General features: G+C 40.6%; 1 protein-coding gene across 5 annotated transcripts; it reads right to left on the reverse strand.

The window, feature by feature from the left end:
- Positions 1-263: 263 nt before the first annotated feature.
- Positions 264-20,556, reverse strand: TNFRSF9 (TNF receptor superfamily member 9). 5 transcript variants are annotated; one of them, XM_082688825.1, is made up of 8 exons: positions 20,475-20,556; positions 19,580-19,749; positions 18,735-18,842; positions 18,169-18,306; positions 17,665-17,731; positions 15,227-15,315; positions 14,532-14,666; positions 264-1,128 (listed from the first exon to the last, which is right to left on the reverse strand). In XM_082688825.1, the coding sequence occupies exons 2-8, from the start codon at positions 19,692-19,694 to the stop codon at positions 1,040-1,042; spliced, it is 741 nt and encodes a 246-aa protein (XP_082544951.1). In that variant the 5' UTR covers positions 19,695-19,749; positions 20,475-20,556; the 3' UTR covers positions 264-1,039. The 5 variants fall into 5 exon arrangements, with proteins under 5 accessions (XP_082544951.1, XP_082544949.1, XP_082544950.1 ...); XM_082688823.1 differs by having other exon boundaries at positions 15,185-15,315; XM_082688824.1 differs by having other exon boundaries at positions 20,437-20,556.
- Between the last annotated feature and the right edge of the window lie 5,750 nt (positions 20,557-26,306).

The following is a 26,306-nucleotide window of genomic DNA, read 5'->3' on the forward strand; positions in this document are numbered from 1 at the left end:
AGAGAGATGAAAAGTACAGCATCAGGAATATGGTCAGTAATACTGTAATAATATCGTACGGTGGGGCGCCTGGGTGGCTCAGTGGGTTAAGCCGCTGCCTTCGGCTCAGGTCATGATCTCAGGGTGCTGTGATTGAGTCCCACATCAGGCTCTCTGCTCAGCAGGGAGCCTGCTTCCTCCTCTCTCTCTCTCTGCCTGCCTCTCTGCCTACTTGTGATCTCTCTCTCTGTCAAATAAATAAATAAAAATCTTAAAAAAAAAATATCGTACGGTGACAGATGGGGACAGTACTTACTGTGGCAAGCTCTGAGTAATGTGCAGAATTGTGGAGCCACTATGTTGTACAATAGAAACTGATATAATGTTGTTTGTCAATTACACTTTGGTTATAAATAAAAAAAACTTTTAAACAACAATAAAGAACCAAAACATAAGCTCTGGTTCAGAGAGGAGCAGTACAAAGCAGGAGATATGAAGATGGAGGTGACCACAAAATGTGCAAAAACATTGGAACTCTTTCCAAAACTCTTCCTCAACTTCTGAACTATTTTTCCCTTGACCTCAAATCTGGGCACTGTCAAAATATCCCCCCTCACATCAGTAGAGCTCATTGTGCTGAATATCTAAACCAATGGAAAATTTGGTTGGGGGTATTTCTTGCATCTTATGGCTTTTTGTCATTTGTTCTATTAGCACTCAAAAAAATGGAATTGATTTTAGACTGTCATTTTAGTTAGACCATTGGCCTACATGATGTAATTTTAAGCATAATTCTCTTTGGATTTCAAAAACAAACTAGTGAAGCCTATTAAGCATTATCTAGAAAATGCCCCTTTCCCACCAACTCTGTCCCATACATGTGCTAAAAGGGGGTACATTTTTAAAGGCCAATCCGCTAACATTTTGAGGAAACTTAGGGGTAATCCTGAGTCTTATCTAGGATGGTATCTTCAGTTTAGAAAGATATGATGGTGGAATCAATCATGTTTGTCCTGTGATTCTTCTCAAGACAGGCCCAGTGGAGGTTTGGATTTCTGATTTACAGCTCACATTCTCCTTCTTCTTCTTCTGGAAATCGGCAACTACAGGCATCTTCCTCTTGGGCAGTTTGTACTGGTCTCACAAATGCTGAAAAGTAATTTAAAAGCAACTTATCTTTTGCTGTTTGTTTTAACCATTTTACATCCATTTTCTGCCATCACAGTCACAGGACATCTCTAAGTTGCAACCATGCTCAACTCTAATTTGAGCAAGTTTATCAATAAGAGACATGATAGCAAGTAGGAACTTTTCCCCAGGATTATTTACAATTTCTTCTTACCATGTACTCTTACTTGTCCTGGAAAGCGATTTTCTTTATTTTCTACGATGCCCAATCTTGAGCATGAATCACTATAGCACAAAATTAGTCATATCCCAAACATAACCATAGTTTCAATTCAGCAGTATGGATTTTAATCTTGAGGGTTACTCACATTACCCACTAGACAGTTTCTTTTGAATGAAATGCTTACGGCACCAAGATATTAAAGATACTCCCACTACTTCCATCTATCGACAATTAAAGAACTGATTTGTGTGTTGGCTTCCTGGTTCCTTTCACATGTTAGTATGAAGTATTTGTGTTACTGTTGAACAATCTTTCATCTTTTTTAGAAATTATTTATTTATTTATTTATTTGTGAAAGAAAGTGGGGGAGAGAGAGAGTGTGTGTGTATGTGTGTGCGTGCGCATGCAAGTGGGGCTGGGGGCAAGAGCAGAGGGAGAGGGATGAGCAAACTCTGTGCTGAGTGTGGAACCCAGTGCGGTCTCAATCTCAGGGCTCTGAGATCATGACCTGAACTGAAATTAAGAGTCGGATGCTTAACTGACTGAGCCACCCAGCCCCAAGCAACTGCTCATCTTAAATAGATTTTTTTTATAGCCCAACAAAGCAAAAGGGCCTGCCTCAATATTACATGCTTCTTACTGTAAACAAAATAATAAAGGAGAGTAATATTACAAGAAGGCAACATGACTCCTTCATGAGAAGAACAACTCACAACTATTCAAGAAGAAGAGACCCTGGCAGAATCCTAGAACATGGGGATGAGGGCTGCAACAGCCCCACCTCAGCACTACAGAGACCAAGACAGACTGTATTAGGAAGTTAAGAGAAGCAGTTACCATTGAACACATTGCCCCTCATGCAGGCCAGTGCATCACCACACAGAGAGGTCTCCCTGAGCCTCTGGCTCCTCCAGTGGGAAAAGAGAACTCAAAGGGAACACCAGCTTCTCCCAGCATGGGGGGTCCCTTACGGGAGCACCCAATCTGATCTCACACCACAGGAAAGGTAGGGGAATATATAGGGTCCAACCACTAGGAATCTGACCGTGGTGAAGGGAGAGGAGCTTGCAGCAACCAGCACACAGATCTTGGCAGACTGAGAACATACTTGCAGTGTCCAAGGAGCAATCTCAACCAGAAGCTTTGTTTATCTTCAGAGCCAAGTTGAGGGCTCACCCTGACCAGGGAAGTTGATGGTGTGCAAATCTGCCTGCCTCAGACCCTCAAACAAGGAGTTTTGTCCACCATAGCTCCTGGTTTGCCCAATTCCAGGCAAGGAGCTGAATCACAACACCACCTACTGTGTAGAATGTCTTCCAGCCCTGTCTCACCAGAAGGGCTGGTGACAATTCCTGGAAGCCCAAATTCAATACCTGTTGAAAATATCTTTCAGGAATGAAGGAGAAATCAAGACATTCTCAGATGAAAACTTAAGAGAATTTGTCACCAGAAGGCCCACCCTAAAAGGATGGCTAAAGGAAAGTCTCTAAATAGAAGAGAAATGATAAAAGAAGGAATCTTGGATCATCAGAAAAGAATAAAGAGAAAAGGAATGAACAAATATATGGGTAGATACAATAAACTTTCCTTCCCTTGAGTTTTCCAAATTATGTTTGACAGTTGAAGCAAAAATTATAACAGTGTCTAATATGGTTCTCAAAGTATGTAGTGGTAATATTTAAGATAAGCATATTATAAATTGGAGGAGGTTAAAAGGATGCAAAAGGAGGTAATGTTTTTATACTTTACTCAAAGTATTAAAATGTTTATACTAGTAGATGGATAAATTGTGTATAATAACTAGAGCATCCACTACAAGATTTATACAAAGAGATACACTCAAAAAAACTATAGGCAAATCCAAGAGGATTTCTAAAAAAAATGTTCAGGTAATCCCAGGAATGCAGAGAAATGAAAAACAGAGAAATCAAACAGAAAACAAAAAATAAAATGGGGGAGGAGTCAAGATGGCAGAGAAGTAGCAGGTTGAGACTACTTCAGCTAGCAGATCAGCTAGATAGCTTATCTAAAGATTGCAAACACCTGCAAATCCATCGGCAGATCGAAGAGAAGAAGAACAGCAATTCTGGAAACAGAAAAACAACCACTTTCTGAAAGGTAGGACCGGCGGAGAAGTGAATCCAAAGCGACGGGAAGCTAGACCCCGGGGGGAGGGGCCGGCTCCCGGCAAGCGGCGGAGCAACGGCGCACAAAATCAGGACTTTTAAGTCTGTTCCGCTGAGGGACATCGCTCCAGAGGCTAAACCGGGGCGAAGCCCACGCAGGGTCAGCGTGGCCTCAGGTCCCGCAGGGTCACAGAAGGATCGGGGGTGTCTGAGTGTCGCAGAGCTTGCGGGTATTGGAACGGGAAAGCCGGCTGCAGAGACAGAGCCGACAGTAAGCTCGCAGCTCGGGGTGACCTTGAACCAGCCACAGGCTCGGTGAGCTCGGAGCGCGGCCGGAGGTCAGGCAGACGGGAGTAACTGGGCGCTGTTCTCTGAAGGCGCACTGAGGAGTGGGGCCCCGGGCTCTCGGCTCCTCCGGGCCGGAGACCAGGAGGCCGCCATTTGTATTCCCGTCCTCCGGAACTCTACGGAAAGCGCTCAGGGAACAAAAGCTCCTGAAAGCAAACCCGAGCGGATTATTCAGCCCGGCCCCTGGTAAGGGCGGTGCAATTCCGCCTGGGGCAAAGACACTTGAGAATCACTACACCAGGCCCCTCCCCCAGAAGATCAACAAGAAATCGAGCCAAGACCAAGTTCACCTACCAAGGAGTGTGGTTTCAATACCAAGGAGAGCAGCAGAATTCCAGAGGAGGAGAAAGCAAAGCACGGAACTCATGGCTTTCTCCCTGTGATTTTTTTTTCTTTTTTCTTTTTTTTTTTTCCTGTGATTTTTTTAGTCTTGCGGTTAATTAATTTTTTTTTCTTTTTCATTTTTTTCTCTTCTTCTGCTAAAATTTTTTTAACTTTTACCCTTTTCTTTTTTAACGTTTTTTAACTAGTTTATCTAATATATATATTTTTTCCTTTTTATATTTTTCTTTATTCGTTTTCCTTTTTAAAATTCTTTTCTTTTTTTTCCCTTTTTTTGTTGTTGTTTTTTGTTTTGTTTTGTTTTCTTTCTTTCTTTTTGAACCTCTTTTTATCCCCTTTCTTGCCCCTCACGATTTGGGATCTCTTCTGATTTGGTTAAACCATATTTTCCTGCGGTTGTTGCCACACTTTTAGTATTTTACTTGCTCCTTCATATACTCTTATCTGGACAAAATGACAACGCGGAAAAATTCACCACAAAAAAAAGAACAAGAGGCAGTACCGAAGGCTAGGGACCTAATCAATACAGACATTGGTAATATGTCAGATCTAGAGTTCAGAATGACAATTCTCAAGGTTCTAGCCGGGCTCGAAAAAGGCATGGAAGATATTAGAGAAACCCTCTCGGGAGATATAAAAGAACTAAAATCTAACCAAGTTGAAATCAAAAAAGCTATTAATGAGGTGCAATCAAAAATGGAGGCTCTCACTGCTAGGATAAATGAGGCAGAAGAAAGAATTAGTGATATAGAAGACCAAATGACAGAGAATAAAGAAGCTGAGCAAAAGAGGGACAAACAGCTACTGGACCACGAGGGGAGAATTCGAGAGATAAGTGACACCATAAGACGAAACAACATTAGAATAATTGGGATTCCAGAAGAAGAAGAAAGGGAGAGGGGAGCAGAAGGTATACTGGAGAGAATTATTGGGGAGAATTTCCCCAATATGGCAAAGGGAACGAGCATCAAAATTCAGGAGGTTCAGAGAACGCCCCTCAAAATCAATAAGAATAGGCCCACACCCTGTCACCTTATATTAAAATTTACAAGTCTTAGTGACAAAGAGAAAATCCTGAAAGCAGCCCGGGAAAAGAAGTCTGTAACATACAGTGGTAAAAATATTAGATTGGCAGCTGACTTATCCACAGAGACCTGGCAGGCCAGAAAGAGGTGGTATGATATTTTCAGAGCACTAATCGAGAAAAACATGCAGCCAAGAATACTATATCCAGGTAGGCTATCATTGAAAATAGAAGGAGAGATTAAAAGCTTCCAGGACAAACAGAAACTGAAAGAATTTGCAAACACCAAACCAGCTCTACAGGAAATATTGAAAGGGGTCCTCTAAGCAAAGAGAGAGCCTACAAGTGGTAGATCAGAAAGGAACAGAGACCATATACAGTAACAGTCACCTTACAGGCAATACAATGGCTCTAAATTCATATCTCTCAATAGTTACCCTGAATATGAATGGGCTAAATGCCCCTGTCAAAAGACACAGGGTATCAGAATGGATAAAAAAACAAAACCCATCTATATGTTGCCTCCAAGAAACTCATTTTAAGCCCGAAGACACCTCCAGATTTAAAGTGAGGGGGTGGAAAAGAATTTACCATGCTAATGGACATCAGAAGAAAGCAGGAGTGGCAATCCTTATATCAGATCAATAAGATTTTAAGCCAAAGACTATAATAAGAGATGAGGAAGGACACTATATCATACTCAAAGTGTCTGTCCAACAAGAAGATCTAACCATTTTAAATATCTATGCCCCCAACGTGGGAGCAGCCAACTATATAAACCAATTAATAACAAAATCAAAGAAACACATCAACAATAATACAATAATAGTAGGGGACTTTAACACTCCCCTCACTGAAATGGACAGATCATCCAAACAAAAGATCAGCAAGGAAATAAAGGCCTTAAATGGCACACTGTACCAGATGGACATCACAGATATATTCAGAACATTTCATCCCAAAGCAACAGAATACACATTCTTCTCTAGTGTGCATGGAACATTCTCCAGAATAGATCACATCCTCGGTCCTAAATCAGGACTCAACCAGTATCAAAAGATTGGGATCATTCCCTGCATATTTTCAGACCACAATGCTCTGAAGCTAGAACTCAACCACAAGAGGAAGTTTGGAAAGAACCCAAATACATGGAGACTAAACAGCATCCTTCTAAAGAATGAATGGGTCAACCGGGAAATTAAAGAAGAATTGAAAAAAATCATGGAAACAAATGATAATGAAAATACAACAGTTCAAAATCTGTGGGACACAACAAAGGCAGTCCTGAGAGGAAAATATATAGCGGTACAAGGCTTCCTCAAGAAACAAGAAAGGTCTCAGGTACACAACCTAACCCTACACCTAAAGGAGCTGGAGAAAGAACAAGAAAAAAACCCTAAGCCCAGCAGGAGAAGAGAAATCATAAAGATCAGAGCAGAAATCAATGAAATAGAAACCAAAAAGACAATAGAACAAATCAACGAAACTAGGAGCTGGTTCTTTGAAAGAATTAATAAAATTGATAAACCCCTGGCCCGACTTATCAAAAAGAAAAGAGAAAGGACCCAAATAAATAAAATCATGAATGAAAGAGGAGAGATCACAACTAACACCAAAGAAATACAAACTATTATAAGAACATACTATGAGCAACTCTATGCCAACAAATTTGACAATCTGGAAGAAATGGATGCATTCCTAGAAACATATAAACTACCACAACTGAACCAGGAAGAAGTAGAAAGCCTGAACAGACCCATAACCAGTAAGGAGATTGAAACAGTCATTAAAAATCTCCAAACAAACAAAAGCCCAGGGCCAGACAGCTTCCCGGGGGAATTCTACCAAACATTTAAAGAAGGACTAATTCCTATTCTCCTGAAACTGTTCCAAAAAATAGAAATGGAAGGAAAACCTCCAAACTCATTTTATGAGGCCAGCATCACCTTGATCCCAAATCAGACAAGGATCCCATCAAAAAAGAGAGCTATAGACCAATATCCTTGATAAACACAGATGCGAAAATTCTCACCAAAATACTAGCCAATAGGATTCAACAGTACATTAAAAGGATTATTCACCACGACCAAGTGGGATTTATTCCAGGGCTGCAAGGTTGGTTCAACATCCGCAAATCAGTCAATGTGATACAACACATCAATAAAAGAAAGAACAAGAACCATATGATACTCTCAATAGATGCTGAAAAAGCATTTGACAAAGTACAGCATCCCTTCCTGATCAAAACTCTTCAAAGTGTAGGGATAGAGGGCACATACCTCAATATCATCAAAGCCATCTATGAAAAACCCACCGCAAATATCATTCTCAATGGAGAAAAACTGAAAGCTTTTCCGCTAAGGTCAGGAACACGGCAGGGATGTCCATTATCACCACTGCTATTCAACATAGTACTAGAAGTCCTAGCCTCAGCAATCAGACAACAAAAGGAAATTAAAGACATCCAAATCAGCAAAGAAGAAGTCAAATTATCACTCTTCACAGATGATATGATACTATATGTGGAAAACCCAAAAGACTCCACTCCAAAACTGCTAGAACTTGTACAGGAATTCAGTAAAGTGTCAGGATATAAAATCAATGCACAGAAATCAGTTGCATTTCTCTACACCAACAACAAGACAGAAGAAAGAGAAATTAAGGAGTCCATCCCATTTACAATTGCACCCCAAACCATAAGATACCTAGGAATAAACCTAACCAAAGAGGCACAGAATCTATACTCAGAAAACTATAAAGTACTCATGAAAGAAATCGAGGAAGACACAAAGAAATGGAAAAATGTTCCATGCTCCTGAATTGGAAGAATAAATATTGTGAAAATGTCTATGCTACCAAAAGCAATCTACACATTTAATGCAATTCCTATCAAAGTACCATCCATCTTTTTCAAAGAAATGGAACAAATAATTCTAAAATTTATATGGAACTAGAAAAGACCTCGAATAGCCAAAGGAATATTGAAAAAGAAAGCCAAAGTTGGTGGCATCACAATTCCGGACTTCAAGCTCTATTACAAAGCTGTCATCATCAAGACAGCATGGTACTGGCACAAAAACAGACACATAGATCAATGGAACAGAATAGAGAGCCCAGAAATAGACCCTCAACTCTATGGTCAACTCATCTTTGACAAAGCAGGAAAGAATGTCCAATGGAAAAAAGACAGCCTCTTCAATAAATGGTGTTGGGAAAATTTGGACAGCCACATGCAGAAAAATGAAATTGGACCATTTCCTTACACCACACACGAAAATAGACTCAAAATGGATGAAGGACCTCAATGTGCAAAAGGAATCCATCAAAATCCTTGAGGAGAACACAGGCAGCAACCTCTTCGATCTCAGCTGCAGCAACATCTTCCTAGGAACATCGCCAAAGGCAAGGGAAGCAAGGGCAAAAATGAACTATTGGGATTTCATCAAGATCAAAAGCTTTTGCATAGCAAAGGAAACAGTTAACAAAATCAAAAGACAACTGAGAGAATGGGAGAAGATATTTGCAAACGACATATCAGATAAAGGACTAGTATCCAAAATCTATAAAGAACTTAGCAAACTCAACACCCAAAGAACAAATAATCCAATCAAGAAATGGGCAGAGGACATGAACAGACATTTCTGCAAAGAAGACATCCAGATGGCCAACAGACACCTGAAAAAGTGCTCCATATCACTCGGCATCAGGGAAATACAAATCAAAACCACAATGAGATATCACCTCATGCCAGTCAGAATGGCTAAAATCAACAAGTCAGGAAATGACAGATGCTGGCGAGGATGCAGAGAAAGGGGAACCCTCCTACACTGTTGGTGGGAATGTAAGCTGGTGCAGCCACTCTGGAAAACAGCATGGAGGTTCCTCAAAATGTTGAAAATAGAACTGCCCTATGACCTAGCAATTGCACTGCTGGTTATTTACCCTAAAGATACAAACGTAGTGATCCAAAGGGGCACGTGCACCCGAATGTTTATAGCAGCAATGTCCACAATAGCCAAACTATGGAAAGAACCTAGATGTCCATCAACAGATGAATGGATAAAGAAGATATGGTATATATACACAATGGAATACTATGCAGCCATCAAAAGAAATGAAATCTTGCCATTTGCGACAACATGGATGGAACTAGAGTGTATCATGCTTAGCGAAATAAGTCAAGCAGAGAAAGACAACTATCATATGATCTCCCTGATATGAGGAAGTGGTGATGCAACATGGGGGCTTAAGTGGGTAGGAGAAGAATCAATGAAACAAGATGGGATTGGGAGGGAGACAAACCATAAGTGACTCTTAATCTTACAAAACAAACTGAGGGTTGCTGGGGGGAGGGGGGTTGGGAGAAGGGGGGGTGGGGTTATGGACATTGGGGAGGGTATGTGCTTTGGTGAGTGCTGTGAAGTGTGTAAACCTGGCGATTCACAGACCTGTACCCCTGGGGATAAAAATACATGTTTATAAAAAAATAAAAAAGTAAAAAAATAAATAAAATGTATCTTAAGTCCCAAACATATGGATAATTACATTAAATATACATGGCTTAAATATATCAGTTAAAGGGCAGAGATTAGTAGAGTGACTGATATAAGTTGTCTACAAGAAATTCACTCCAAGTATAAAATGGGGGCACCTGGGTGATTCAGTTGGTTAAGGGTCTGACTCTGGGTTTCTGCTCAGGTCATATCTCAGGGTCATGAGGTCAAGCTCTGTGTCTGGATCTGCAATCAGTGTGGAGTCTGAGATTCTCTCTCTCCCTCTCCCTTTGTCCCTCCCTTCAGTCATGTGCATGCACTCTCACTCTCTCTCTTTTTCCTTCTCTCAAATAAAGAAATAAAATCTTTATAAAAACATATAAAATGTAGTTAGGTTGAAAGCAAATGAATGCAAAAAGGTAAACCATGTATACACTAACTTTTTTTTAAAGCAGGGCTATATTAATATAAGTTAAAGTAGATTTCAGAACAAAAAAAAAAAGATCAGCATGGAGAGGGAACTTTTATAATTTTAAAGAAGTCTCTTTACCCAGGAGACCAGGATTTACCTGGTATTTAACAATACTGTGTGTACCTCAGACAATCAAGCTGCAAAATAAATAAAGCTAAACCTGATAAAACTAAAAAGGAGAACACATAAGTCCACAATTATATTGGAGAATTAAGTAAATAATATGAATAACTTAAACACATACATTTCACAGCTTAGAGGCAATGTGGACCAATTCCTTAAAAAAACATGAACAATCACAACTCGCTCACTATGAATAACCTGAATAGTCCTGTAATTATTAAGGAAATTGATTTTGTAATTAAAAATCTCCAAAAAGAAAGTGTTTGGGTCCAGACAGTTTCACTAGAGAATTCTACCATCTATCTTAAGAAGAATTAATACCAGTCTACACAATCTCTTCCAGAAAATAGAGAAGGAACACATCCCAACTTATTTCAGGAAGCCAGTATTACTCTGATACCAAAATAAGACAAAGACAATTCTAGAAAAGAAAACCACAGACTGCTATCCTTCATGAATATAGCTATAAAAATTCTTTTTTTTTAAATATTTTATTTATTTATTTGACAGAGAGAGATCACAGGTAGGTAGAGAGGCTGGCAGAGAGAGAGAGAGGGAAGCAGGCTCCCTGCTGAGCAGAGAGCCCAATGCGGGACTCGATCCCAGGACTCTGAGATCATGACCCGAGCCGAAGGCAGTGGCTTAACCCACTGAGCCACCCAGGCACCCTAAAAATTCTTAACAAAATATTAGCTAATACAATTAAGCAGTATATAAAAAGGATTATATACCATAACCATGTGAAATTTAGTCCAGGGATGCAAGGCTGATTTAATATTCAAAAATGAATCTATGTAATCCTCCATCTTAGGCTGATGAAGAGAAGTCACATGATCATATCAATTGATGCAGAAAAAGCATATGACAAAACTAAACACTCATTCATGATTTTACAAAAATATTAGAAAACTAGAAATAGAGGAAGGACTTCCTCAACCTGGTAAAGAAGATCTACTAAAAACCTATAGCCTACAACATACTTACTGGTGAAAGACTGAATGCTTTTTCCCTAAGAGTAGAAGCGAGGCAGGGATATTCAATCCCAGTCCTGTCGAATAAGGATATTCAATCTTATCTGACATAGTGCTGGAAGTTCTAGTCAGCACAGTAAGTCAAGAAAAAGAAATAAAAGAAATGCAGATTGCAAAGGAAACAACGAAAGTGTCTCTATTTGCAGATGACATTATAGTCCATGTAAAATCCCAAAGAATTTACAACACACTCCTAGAACTAATAAGTAAGTTCAGCAAAATCACAGAATACAAGATCAATCTATGAACATCAGCTATACCCATAGAATAACAATGAATGGATGGAAACCAAAATTTAAGATAAAATACCACGTGGAATTTTTTTTTAAATGTATATGCTAAAGCCTAAATTTAACAAAATACGTACAGGATTGGTGTGCTGAAAACCACAAAATGCTGATGAAAGAAACAAAAGAAAAAGAAATAAAAGAAATGTCTTTACTATGTTAAGACATAAATACTTAACACAGTAAAGACATAATTTCTCACCAAACTAATATACAGATTTACCACGGTTGCTATCAGACTCCCAGCTGACTTTTTATAGTTACAGATAAGATTATCCTAAAATTTATTTGGAAGTACAAAGGAACTAGAATAGCTAAAACAATTTTGAAAAAGAAGAATGAAGTGGGGAAAAAGCTTCCTACCCTCCACGTAATTTCAAGACCTGTTTTATGGCCACAGTAATCAAGACAGTGTGGCACCCGCAGAGAATAAACACCCAGATCAGTGGAACAAGAGGGAAAAACCAGCAATAGCCCCCACACCAGTATAGCTAACTGTTTTTTGAGAAAGCCACAAAAACAATTCAATGAAGGAAGGATGGTGTTTTCAGCAAATGATGCCAGAACAACTAGACATCCCTAGGGGGAAAAAAAAAAAAATTCTTGACCTACCTCTCACACCTTATGTAACACTTAGCTAAAACTAAACCACAGGTTCAAATGTAAAACATCTAGAGGATGACATGGGAGAAAATAAAAATCTTTGCGATCCAGGATTTGAAGAGTTCTCAGACATGACTCCATAAATGAGGGGAAAAAAAAACCCACCTGGCAAATTGTACTTTACCAAAATTAAAACCTTTTTCTCTGCAGAAGACTCCATGAAGAGGAGGAAAAGTCGAGCTACAGAGTGGGCAGAAACGCAAACCACACACGTGCTGAAGGACTCATCTAGCAGGTACCAAGAATTCTCCAATGTCAATATAAAATAAACAAAAGTCTAATTAGAAAACAGATCAAAGACATGAAGGAACATTTCACTGGGGAAAACACACAGGTGGAAGATAAGTACGTGAGAGGTGCCTGGGTGGCTCAGTGGGTTAAGCATCTGCCTTTAGCTCAGGTCATGACCTCTGGGTCCTGGGATTGAGCCCCGCATCAGGCTCCCTGCTTAGCAGATAGTCCGCTTCTTCCTCTCTCCCTCTGCCCCTGCTTGCGCTCTCTTGCTCTTTCTCTCAAATAAGTAAATAAAACCTTAAAAAAAACAAACAAACAAGTACGTGAAAAGATATTGTATCCTTAGGGGAAGGCAGATGACCAGAGTGGGCTATCACTGTATTCCTCTTTAAATGGCTGAGTAAGAAACTGTGGTGGTAGAAAATGCTGGCAAGGGTGAGGAGAGATGATGGCTCATAAGCCACTGGTGGAATGTTAAATGGTACAACTCCTCCAGAAAATAGTTAGGCAGTTTCTTAAAACAACAAACCACATGGCCCAGAAATTGCATTCCTGGGCATTTATGTGAGCACTACGAAAACTTCAGTCCACACATAACCTCTACGTGATTATTCACAAAGGCTTGATATTCAACAGTTAAAAATTGGAAACAATCAAAATGTCCCTTAATTGGTGAATGTTCAAACAAACAGAAGTTGGTTCACCGATGCCTCAGAATGCTGATCAGTGGTAAAAAAGAAAAAAAATAAAAGAAAATTTTAAAAAGAGCCCACTGTTGAAGCACATCATGCCTTGGGAGGATCTCGGTGGCATTAAGCTGAGTGAAAAAAGGCAATCTGAAAAGGGCACATGCTTATAATCAACTTATACATTGCATGCTTCTATTTATATAACATTCTCTAAGTGACAAAAGTGTAGAGATGGGGGGACGCCTGGGTGGCTCAGTCACTTAAGCGTCTGCTTTCAGCTCAGGTCATGATCCCAGGGTCTTGGGATCGAGTTCTGCCTCGGGGTCCCTACTCAGTGGAGAGCCTGCTTCTCCCTTTGCCTACCATTCCTCCTGCTTGTGCATTCTCTCTCTCAATGTCTCTGGCAAATAAATAAATAAAATCTTTTTTTAAAAAAAAGTGTAGAGATGGGGGCGCCTGGGTGGCTCAGTGGGTTAAGCTGCTGCCTTCAGCTCAGGTCATGATCCTAGGGTCCTAGGATCGAGTCCCACATCGGGCTCTCTGCCCAGCAGGGAGCTTCCTCCTCTCTCTCTCTGCCTGCCTCTCTGCCTACTTGTGATCTCTCTCTGTCAAATAAATAATAAAATCTTAAAAAAAAAAAGTGTAGAGATGGAAAACAGACTTATGCTATTAGGAGGAACAGGGAGGGAGTGGAAGTGATCACAGAGGACCAGCCGGAGGGGATCCTGGTGGGGAGAGAATACTTCTGTATTGGTTGTACTGGAGGTTATGCCAGTCTACACGTGCGATCAAATGACATACAGCTTGACACACACAACATGCCAATGTCAACTGCCTGGTTTTCATATTGTGCTCTAGTTCCAGAAGATGTACCCCCATGAATGACAACTGAGACTTTTCTGTACTGTCTCTACAACTTCCTGTAAAACCTGTAATTATTTCAAAATATAAAGTTTTTTTTAATGGTCTAAAATATTTAAAAAATGCATTACAGCTTCATCGCAACTCGCTAATTACTCCTCACCACTCTTGGCAAGGCATTTGTGTTGTAGGTGGGGGTGAAGGACGATTCTTTAAATCAGAGATTTTGGTGAAAGCTGGGGGGGGTAACTGTTTTCCTGTACATTGTAGAATTTAAGCAGCACCTCCAACTCCTTCGACTAGATGCCCTCCACACCCCCAAGGTTGTGACCACCAAAACTGTCTCCAGATATTACCAAATGTCCCCTTGGTGACAAAACTGTCCCTCCTTGATAACCTCTGTGCTATACTAACCAAAAAAAAAAAAAAAAAAAGAATCTTTTCCTTTCTACGGTGAAAAGTTTTGCCTCAAAAGAGCTCATATTGAATACGCTTATATTGGTCTTACGTTGTTTGAATAAATACATGAGTTTCTTTCTGCCACGTTTAAGGACCGAGAAACGGAGCACTAGAAACAACACCAGGAACAGCACAGCAGCCGATGTCAGTGCAAGGAAGAAGACGATGATCTGCGGGGTATGACCTTTAAAAAAGAGCAAAAGGAGAAATGCATGCAGATATGTAGTTTTGCAAATATGCGTATATTTATAGTTACATTGGTAAATCCCTAATCACAAGGAGAAGTGGTGCCTTGGGCATCTCTAACCAGCTTACTTAATAAACTTCCCTGCATATAAGAAAACTTTAAAAAAAAAACCTAAATATTTTTTTCCAGAGGCCCACAAAAATTAAGTGGCTTGGCCTCTCTAGAATATGGAAAATATGGGACTCTATAATCCCCTTAATCTGACATTATCAAAGGTGGAGTGTTTGTCTGCGTAGTTTCACCTTGTTCTGATTACTAACATGCGTCTCAGATTGCATGACAAACACTTGAAAAAATTTGATGGGTTTCTTGATGCCAGAACAAAAGAAGGAAGGCATGCAGGAGGTGCCCGTTGCAGGCAGAGATGTGAGGCATCACAGTATTGGGGTGATATAAATTCCAATCAGAATAGCCATGATACATCCACTCTGGTTAGATAACAATGAACCAGCTACCTGGATCTCTTGCAGGGGCAGGCATGGTGGCAGAGGTTGTACCTGGAGAGAAGTCCTCCAATGCCGGTCCACATACTGCATCACTTTCCTTCGTCCCATTCACAAGTACAGACTTTCCATCCAAGGAACAGCTTAGACCGCCCAATGAAAAGAGTTCAAATAATTAATTTAGGTACAGGTCATTCTAATTAAAAATATTGACATTTTCCATCCAAGAAAGTAGCCTAGTGGCAAAGATGTGTGGGTCTGGGTATAAAGATATTATGGAAAACATACACTTGGCTGGCTCGTTTCTCCAATTTTCACAGTTCCATAATTCACCCTATTCCATCCAACTAACTGGATTCTTCTTTCTTCCCAGGCTGGGGAACCCTGTCCCACAACTCTCCCCAGACTGTTTTGCCTGGCTAGTCTCTCACCCTCGATTTCTTTATAGATGGTTTTTTGTTGTTGTTGTTTAAAATATTTTTTAATATTTTATTAATTTATTTGACAGAAAGAGAGGCAGGCAGAGAGGCAGGCAGAGAGAGACAGGGAAGCAGGCTCCCTGCTGAGCAAAGACCCCCCCCGATGTAGGGCTTCATCCCAGGATCCAGAGACCATGACCCGAGTTGAAGGCAGAGACTTAACCCACGGAGACACCTAGGTGCCCCTCGCTCTTAATTTCTTAAGCATATTTGACCATATATGAAGGACAGACAACCTAGCATAAGGGTTGAGTTCCTAATCCCATGATGTGTTGGCATCAGACAGACGTGGGTTTGAGGCCGGTGTCTTTCCCTGTGCAGAATGACCATGGACAGGTTAAGAACATCTCTCTAAGCCTGTTTTCTCATCTGTAAGAGAAGGTGTATTTACTCCCAAGGACTGTTGTGAAAAGTAAATGAATGGTCCCAGGGACACACTTGCAGGGGCTGGGCTTTATGAACCCAGACCCACACATCCCAATAAATGGTAGCTATCATCACCATCACCACCACCACCATCCCCATTATCCGCCCCCATCACCATCACTGATGCCACCACCATCATCACTGTCCTGTGTCTTTTCCCTCATCCTGTTACCTGATGCAAACTCACTCTTCCTCTGAAACAAGTTCAATCCCACTCTCCATGCAGACTCATTGACCTCTCTGAACTATTTGTGTTAAAAGACCTTAAAAAAAAATTCCCAATCTGTACAAATCAATATTTCTGTAAAACCTAAGAATCTAAATGTAAAATAATAATCAACATGATTTTCTAGTAAGAAAATCGAATGAAAAAAACAGAATGAAGGCATACAAAATACAAGCCCTCAATCTTTATGAGCTGACAGACACACATGACTCTGCCAGTTGCCTTACACATTTCTAAACGCTCACTCTCGGAGTGTGTCGTGTTCCTGCTGCAGGTACCACAAATTGTCGACGTGCCAGCACCTGTTCTCAGACCACGCTCTGAGTAGCTCTGCTCCTGATCACACAGGTCAACAGGCCTGTTTCCATGGATGCCGTTGGCTGTTTTACTTCTGTGATGGTCTTGTTTGCCCGAGTAGGTGTTGGGTTTTTGAGGGTAGAAAACATAGTTTACCCTTCTTGTATCACTCTCAGTGCTGGCCTTACACCCTTGAAGATGGGCTCAGTGATCAGTGAGGAAAAGCAAGAGGCAGCAAGGAGATTGGAAGGAAACAGAACGGAACAGCTGGGGCAGACAGTAGCAAAGTTCCAGCAAATTTGATCTAAGTGCTCTGGGCATTGTTTCTGGAGAAAATGCTCACTCTGTGTATCCAAGTACTACAACCTCATACTGTTCACACACTGCCTATTTGTATGCTGTTCTATGCCTATACTTGATAGACTTAAGTAGGTGCCACGTCCAATGCCACGTCCACATGGGACTGGAATTCATGACCCTGAGATCAAGAGTCACATGCTCAACCGATGGACATCAGCTAGAGCCCCAGGCAGATTTTTTTTTTTAAAGATATTATTTATTTGACAGAGATCACAAGTAGGCAGAGAGGCAGGCAGAGAGAGAGAGAGAGGAGGAGGAAGCAGGCTCCCTGCTGAGTAGAGAGCCCGATGCGGGGCTCGATCCCAGGACCCTGGGATCACGACCCGAGCTGAAAGCAGAGGCTTTAACCCACTGAGCCACCCAGGCGCCCCCCCCCCAGGCAGATTTTTTAAAAACTTCAGTGATAACATTCTTTCTCTTTAAAAATGTTAACTCAGGGATGCCTGGGTGGCTCAGTCAGTTAAGCATCTTCCCTCAACTCAGGTCATGATCCCAGGGTCCTGAGATTGAGGACCTAATCAGGCTTCTTACTCAACAGAAAGCCTGCTTCTCCTTCTGCCTTCCATTCTCCCTGCTTGTGCGCTCTCTCTCTCTCTGACAAATAAACAAATCTTACAAAAAATAACTTCATAAAAAATAGATACATAAACCGAAAAGGCTAAGCCAGATTCTCTATTTTGAAAGCAAAAGGAAATTATATGTACTTTGTCCAGGGTTGACAGCTGCCGTGTTTCTGATCATTAAATGTCCCAAAGCGACAGTCTTTACAACCTGCATAAAAATTAAAGCAACAATTAAAAAGGGGAATATTTTTAAAATTTCATAACTTTTCCTGTGATGAACATAATCACACAATAATAAAGTCATTAACAATACAATTGCCACAGTCTGCTCAACAATACCTCTGGAAACAAAACCTGAAGATAACTAAAGTTGTTGTTCTAATTGTACATAGACGATTGTGTATAAATGTATGAAATGTATGAAAATGCATGATCCTGGTGAATAACAAATATTGTGGTTTCAAATTATTTCCATTGATCAAAAAGTAATTTTGTAAATATATGCTGGAGTCAGTGGTTCATTGCATGTTACTTTAAGGTTCTACTCATCTATGTGTTACTTTATAGTCAAAGGACTGAGACCTAAACTAATGACGTATGTCTAGATAAGCAGACTTGCCCTAGATTGAAGAAAAGCAAACCTACCCTCCTTGGCTAATTCTTGACCTTGTTTACAATCCGGTTCACACATGGCACATCCTGTCCCCAAGCAGTGGAATCCTGAGATGCACTCACATTCTGCATTGCTGATGGGGGAACACATCTTCTTGGTCCTGAAAACACCTACAAAATTTCCCAAGTTATATTACACTTGACCTCTGACTCCAGGAAGCAAATTGATGCTCTGCAGTAAAAACCATGCTAAGAAAGAAAAAAAAAAAAAAAAAGAAAAACAATCCTCCCCCGCAAAAACCATGCTCACTCCTACAGTGTTCTTGTTGACCTTAAAGTATAAAGTTCATTTTTAAATCTCTATAGAAGACATTTTTATATTTTCCTAATTAAATGCTTCTTTCTCATCAAATGAGTGTGTCCTCTAATATTTAAAAGGTCAATCTACAGATTATTGCTTTTACAGCAGATTATTTTACTGGACCTGCCTTGTGACGGAGGAATCTGTTAACACTTAACATTCTCCAGAGAGGTCAACACACTCAAAAACCTGTCATTCTAACACATATCTGGATCAACATACATCTTTTAAATCATACCTTCACACCGCCTGCATATGACACAGGACTTTTGTCCACTGGTGCTGGAGAAACTATTTGGAGGACAAGGAATGCAGATCTGACCCTCGCTTTTCCCACAGAAAGTCCCTAAGAAGGTAGATAATGGGTATACTGTTTGACAATGCACAGCCATCGCCCAAAGCATTCTGAAGTTCACAAGAAAGCTAGAGTAAGAAACAATGATTAGTTTCTAGGTGGCACAGTAATACACTTTATTTTGATTGACTTTTATAATTATAATGACACTTTTGCAAGATTTCCCTTAGCATGGCCACAGAATTATAAATAACAAAGTGTAGATATTGCAATAAACCAAAAGAAAGAAAACTGTTTCCTTTAACTATTGAACAAAAATGAATTTCTCTTCACTGATCCAGGAGATCCCTATGATGGGATTCAGGAGGTCAGCAACCTTCATCAGGATACTAAAATGTACATGTGTCTGCTTCTCCCCACTCTACGAAGCCTCCTGCCCCTTCTTAATCTCTGCTGTGCTCCCCAGGCTGAGTACAGGTCCTCACAGATAAGGCTGACATTTACTGAGGTCTTGCCCTGTGCCATGCACTGCTCAGAACCTAGCATGGGATCCTCCCAGCAGAGCTATAAGATAGGTTCTTTCATTATCCCCAGATCCCAAAGCTGGGGCACAGGGAATTAAGTGACACGGCCACATTCACACAGCCAAGATGCAGCATGCAAGAAATATTTGTAAATGAATGAATAAAAAAAAAATCAAAACAGAACTTAGTAACCCTGACTACTAGACTACCTGAACCATGAGTTCAACAGAACAGATCAAACACACATGTTCATTTGATTCTTACCAGCTGGGCATTTACTACAGGAATCCTGTATTGATCTTGTCCTCTCAAAATTCATGACCAATAATACAGCAGCCACTATGTTGTAATAGCCACTGCCCATGGTGAAATCTTGCATAGATATGATACGACCAAAGAAGATTCCAAGGGTAGCTGGCTTCACAAACACCGGTCTGCAAAAGGTAAAAATTTCCAAGAATGAAGTGGTTTCTCCTTTTAGGATTATCTACATTTCAACCATTACCTATGCCATCCACATGATAACTCGGGGATTTTCAGAAACAATTAATGATGGGAGATTATGGAAAAGCTGGCAAATGCATGGACAGTTCTATGATAAGACAAACCAGACTACACACATAGCTTTGTGCAAGTTTGCCAAAATCTAAGCGTGCACTCTCCAACATGTTTTGCCAAAATGGAGAAATAACAATAACAAGAATTTTTGGGGACTTTCATAGACACTTAGCATTTCTTCCAGATTTCAACAATGCTAGCTTTTTGCTGGCTCTGAGATAGGGTTCTTCAAATGACAATCCGTCAGTCCTATCTAACAGTGTAGCTCAGTGGGGAGATATCTCATGACTCTTTCCCCGTTGTCACAACAACATGTGAACATTTCAACATTGTTAAAATGCTGAAGCACCGCTCTGCTCAACTCATGATCACATTTTCTTAATTGGCATATATTTGCCTATTTTGAGATTTGAAGCTCATATAGTAAGAGAACTAAGAAGTAAGAAATCTCCTTAGGCCAGGTGCTTGATCTTTATTTAATAGACTATGGAATAAAACTTATTAGAAATTAAAAGGGCAAAAAGCTTAGACATGGAGAAACGGAATAAAGTGTCTGTCCTTACCCCAACTCCGTTCCCCCGACTGGCCCAAATGGACAAACCTTGAGGTCTCAGGGCTGGTGAAGAACTTTCCACTCCTTCAACTTCAGAGCAGTGAGGTTGTGCCTCTCCTTCTCTGCAAGTCAAACACAGGGGTTTGGTGACTCAGCTGGGGGCGGGGCCTCATGGGAAATCCCCAACGCGACTCTGTGAGGTCGCCCATTTGATGTTTGCTGACCCCAAAATCCCCAGAGCCCTCACCATCCCTTGATAATGGCTCTTAAAAACCATTTCTTGGAAGCAGCTATGTACTATTAGGATATCTCTCAGATGACTTCGGGACCAGGATGTTGTCATTAAAGTCTTTGTGAAAGTCTTTCAATGCGTCCTATACATATTTGAGATTTGAGAGATGAAATCCACTTCTAAAGAAATGTCAGTACTTTTGCCATACCCTACCCCCTGCCCTATAATAATATGATGCTCGAGCCATAATCGCTGAGGCTGCTGATGTACCAGGCATCACTCTAATAAGCACTTAAATGAATACTATCCTCAAAAGAACCCCAGAAGTTGACATTATCATTATCATTAGAGTAGCATTATGCAAATGAGAACATTGTGTCTATGAATCTAGCCAGATAATCAGCAGGATGGGGAGCAGGGATTGGAACCCAGGGCAACCAGAGCTCTACTGAGCTCCTTGCTCTGTGGGTGAGATGGGGGAAGAAGAAGGGAGAAATGAAGTGGAGACAAGGAAGACATAGAACTTATATGGCGGATGGCTTTGGATAAAGTTGAGATCTACGAGGGTTTGTTGTTGCTGTTGTTTTAATTAAAGAAAACCATTGTTTCAATTTTAAAAGGTCGGGGGAGAAAAGGAGCACCTGGCTGGGCCAGTTGGAAAGGTATGCGACGCTTGATCTCGGGGTCCTGAGTTCAAGCCCCATGTAAGGTGTAGAGATTGCTTAAGTAAACAAATAAAAAACTTAAAAAAAAATTGAAAAGGAAGAAGAAGAGGAAGAGGAGTGCAGGAGAACGAGAGGAAGGAGGGGTGGAGAGGAGGAGGGAGGAAGAGGAGGAAGACGCTCTAGGGACACTAAGATGAACCTGTCCAGCATTGGGAGGCTAGGGCATCCTTAGGAAGACAACCAGGGAAACTATAACAAGAGTGGTTTCAACTAAATCAGGTGGCTTTCCATGAGGAGCCAAAGAGAAAAGACCTATTTTCTCCCAGGAGACACTCTAGGGCTTAGTGTCAAATTGGGGAGGAAAAGAGGGGAGGAGGGAGCTAATGTTTATTAAACACTTGCTCTGCGGTGAGCACTTTACATGTTTCCACAACCCCTATCATACCGCCACCCTTCTTAGAAACTTTCAGTGGCTCCCTGTTGTCCACTAAAGGAAACCTAGATCCTATAGCCCACTATCCAGACTACTGGGACCTCACCAGAAGTCACCTTTAAAAAAATTAAGAAATAACTCACACGACATAAATTTTACAATTTTAAAGTGCTTGTTTCACAGAATTCGCTGATATTCACTATGTTGTACAACTATCATCAGGATATCATTCCAGAACATTTTCATCACTCCCCAGAGATAACCATGAGCAGCCACTCCCCACTGCACCCCAACCTTGACCCTGGTAACCACAAATTTGCTTTTTGTCCCTGTGAATTTACCTGCTCTGGACATTCCACATCCATAGATTCATCCAAAAGACACCTGGCCACGTAGGTCTCAAGAAAATGGTAACTGTTATTACAAGACTTACTGCTTTAAAATTTTCCTTCCTTAGCTCCCAGGCTGGTGATCAGTAAGGGAACCAGAGCAAGTAGCCAAAGAGAAGGAGAATGCTTGGGTTGTCCACAGAACTTATTCCCAAATTCTGAGAGTCCTCGGAGACTCACTTTACCTGTGATAATTATGGGATCTCCTTCACTGGTTTCAGGAGCATTGGCCCCAAGTAGGAGTTTTCATACCATAAAAAAAATTACATTGCTGATCACCTAACATTTTCAAAGTCACCCATCTAACCAAAGTGCCTCCTCATTTACATGTGGTCCTCTGTTTAACTTTGCCGTGTGACATTTAACTGGACTCTATTTTCATTTAACTAAATGTTACTAATGTTACTTACTAATCTACCTTTTGGATAGTCTGTGGGCGGAGACAATACCTCCTCTGAAAGTGACGTCTGTCATTTCCCAGCACAGTAATTAACTCACTTTTTCAGGCAGGGCTAGCGACATAAAAGTCTTTACTGAGAGGAAAGATTCTCAAGATTAGTTCACCCGCCTGTGTTACACAAAGTCAACTGCTTCACAGTCTGCTGAAGGCTATGCACAGTTCCATTCAAGGGTTTAAGGAGTTGTATACTGATCATTTAACATACTCTTGTTTGATAAAATCATCACAGGAAGCTAAGGCAAATTTTGTAGTTAACCTGAGGCACGTGCTATCCACACTAACCAAAGGTAAGCATGGCTCTTGGTCTATGGTCGAGAAACACATGGTGATAGCATCTCTGTTCTGGGCTATGGCCTCGGAGTGGCAGGTACGGTGTGACCCCCAGAGTGCTGCAGCTGGGAAAGGCAAATTAGTTAGCCACATCCTTGGAGTATAATAGATTCTCGTATAATCTATTGTTTTTGCAATACCTGGGATGTAACAGATTCTCATGTAACCTATTATGTTGCAAGAATTGTACGGCAAGTAGAGTTTCCAGAAGTCCCAAGTGTCCATCTTCTTGATCTTATTAATGTTCCTGTTTGTGGTTCTGAAAGTTCTTGTGGATTAGCGTGGAATTCATAACAGTTGCACATGAAGTCTGAGGATTCCTTTGCAATATTTATTCATATTACTTTTAAATATGTATATGCAGAGTAAGTAACATAAGAACTGCAGGGTTGGGAGCACCTGTACAGTCTGTACAGAATGTGACTCTTAATCTTGGGGTCATGAGTTCAAGTCCATGTTGGGTGCAGGGATCATTTAAATAAATAAACAAGTAGGGGCACCTAGATTGCTCAGTCACTTGAGTGCCTGACTATTAATGTCGGCTCAGGTCATGATCTCAAGGTTGTCAGAATGAGCTGCGTGTTGGGCTCCACGCTGAGTGTGGAGCCTGCTTGCGATCCTCTCTCCCTCTCCCCCTACCCACCCTTGCCCCACTCACATGCTTTCTCTCAAAAAAAAAAAAAATTAATGAAACTTAATTACATTTCAAAAATAAAAAGCCTCAGATACATTGAAATAATTTTGGCTATCAGATGTTTATCAATTATCTTTTTTTATTTTAATAGATAATTTTAAAGCCTTTAATAGAATAGCTTTTTAAAAACAAACATGAAAAATAATTTTATTTGAAAAAATTCTTATTTACATTTACATTTTACATTGCATGCATATAAATTCTGTATGCTTTGAGCACAATTATATGGTTTTTTACTCTTTTATCAGCCCTGTTGACAAGACACAAATTATGTGAATTTCTCAATTACAAAAATGAAATAAAGGCAAGAAAAAAGAAAATTTTATGGAGCAAATACATAAAACTTATGAATTATCTGTCTTTACCACCCATTAAACATTCCCAGACCATCCAAGTCCATTCAGTTAACTGCAATAATTAAATTCAGTTATCAATGGCATTTTCCCAACAATTACTATTGTTATTTTGAAGACATCTCTGTTGGAGTAGAAAAACAGAACACATTTAACACATCTTTAGCTTGATTTGCCACTGTTAAATATTCAGACATATGGTATGTGAGCTCTATTTCTACTCCTGATCCAGACTCCACAAGTGTTAGCAAAAGCATCGAGAGGCCCGTGGCAGGCATTCAAGAAACCTTTATTGAATGAATGAATGAATGAGGACATGAATGCATGAGTTTGTTAACTCCAGTCTCATAGCCCGCCTACCTCCTCATGCCCTAACCTTTTCTTTCTCTCTCTCCCTTGGGAAATCATTCTGGCATGTGTACCCTTCCCTTCCTTGGGTCTCCCACGAGATGCTTTTCTGCCGATGGCTGACATTTGCAGAGTGCTTACTCCCTGTGAGGCATTATCCTACATGCTTACATCATTTTCCCAATTATACCTTCCAATAGCCTTTGTCCTTACTTTACAGATGAGAAAACTGGGACAGAGACAAGCTGGGTAACCTGTCCAGTGTCACCGGGCTGGTAAGGAGCAGAGAAAGGGTTCACCTCACTGTGTGGCTCTGGAGTTCATGCTCTTGACAAGGATTCTTAACCTTTTTTTGTGCACGGTGTCTCTTCATCCTGTGATCTCTGTCTGTGCTTACCCCTCACCGGATAATGTTCTTAAGTTTGTAAAATACAATACAAAGGATTCCATAGGAAACTAAGTGTTTCGAAATCTACTCATGAAATACTTAAAAGGCCAACTTGCAATGTGGTACTATGTGGACTTCGTCATTAACACACACCTGTCACAATTTCAGATTAACCATGAGTCATAATTTCAAGTTAATCATGAGTGTAAATGGTATTTTGGATATCTGCAATAACTGTAACGTGATATGAAAATAACTGATTTCCACTGGTGTGATATCATAGATACCATGCCTCTGGCTATGCTCTGTTGATTTTTAAATTCAAGATCGAAGGAAATGCTAGATTTCTGCTGGAAGTTAGTGAAAATAAAAGACGTAATTTTTCCCATCCAAGTTCACAGACCCCTGAGTTTTATCAGTGCCCCTTGGTCTTCCGCGGACCCCGGGATCACAAGCCCCGTACCTAGCCTCCTTGCAGCCTTTCATATCTTGCTTTGAGACGGATATACTCAATGCTTAGTTTTAGATCTGGGAACCTGCTTAGTCTTCATTCTTCTTTTGAATCCTTACGTGGATCTTGTCACCACAACTTAAGGCAAGAGCTCATCCATCTATACAAATTGTATCCCTCATCATCCCCATCAAGATTGCATGTTATGGTCTATCGCTTTCTCTGTTCCTCTCCTATGGGCCCTTCCCAGTGAATTTAAACAGATTGTGACCATGACAAATGTTTTCTAGTACTTGATAATAGCCAACACTTACGGTTGCTTCCTGCATTTCAGACGTTGCACTTGGCATACTATTCAGCCTCTTAGCAATTCTACAAGGCAAGAACTACTGTTACTCTTCCAGTGTTGAAGCTGGAAGAAATTCAGGTGACCAAGCCAAGTGTCAATGGAAGCCTTGGAGTGTCCACTACGGGCCACTGTTGTAACTTCATCTCTGTTAATGCCTTTCACCCTTAGAATAACCTTGTGAAGTTATCCCCATTTGTATAGGTGGGGGACGAGGCATGGGGTCTGCGGATCTGTTCAGGATCATCCGGCCAGCACGGGGCAGAGCTGGGCTTAAACACTGACAGGCTGGAATCAGGACAGCATATCTAGCTGACACACCAACAGCTGCAGTTAGGCAAAGAAGCCAGGGCCGGAACTCCAGCTGTTTTCACTCCGACATTGGAGTCCTGACTAACTCAGGAGCTACTCATTCCTGTGAATGAATAAAAAAGCTCTGTTGACTCAGCAGTGGAGCCTGAGACTGCCGATGTCGTGGTTTGAGAGCTGAGTCAGAAACCACATTTGAGCTCATCTATGTGAATGATTGCCAATAAACTGACAGTCGATTTCAACTTTGAGAAAGATGATGAACAGTGCAATCAGTAGTAGCCACTTTCTGGAGGAAGCTAGATTGACTTCTAAAAATCTAAGAGCATGTAACCAAAAATTATTAAGTACACAAGTGTTCTATATTTAAAATCCCACTGAAGATCGCTGCCACAGGCCACTTAGGGGGAAATGTTCTTTGGGCTGCAAGTGACAACTGTGATTAAAAAAAAAATCATCCCAACAAGCAAAGTTGTCTTGAA

This window comes from Mustela nivalis (genome assembly GCF_964662115.1).
Source record: "Mustela nivalis genome assembly, chromosome: 10".
Taxonomy (NCBI): domain Eukaryota; kingdom Metazoa; phylum Chordata; class Mammalia; order Carnivora; family Mustelidae; genus Mustela; species Mustela nivalis.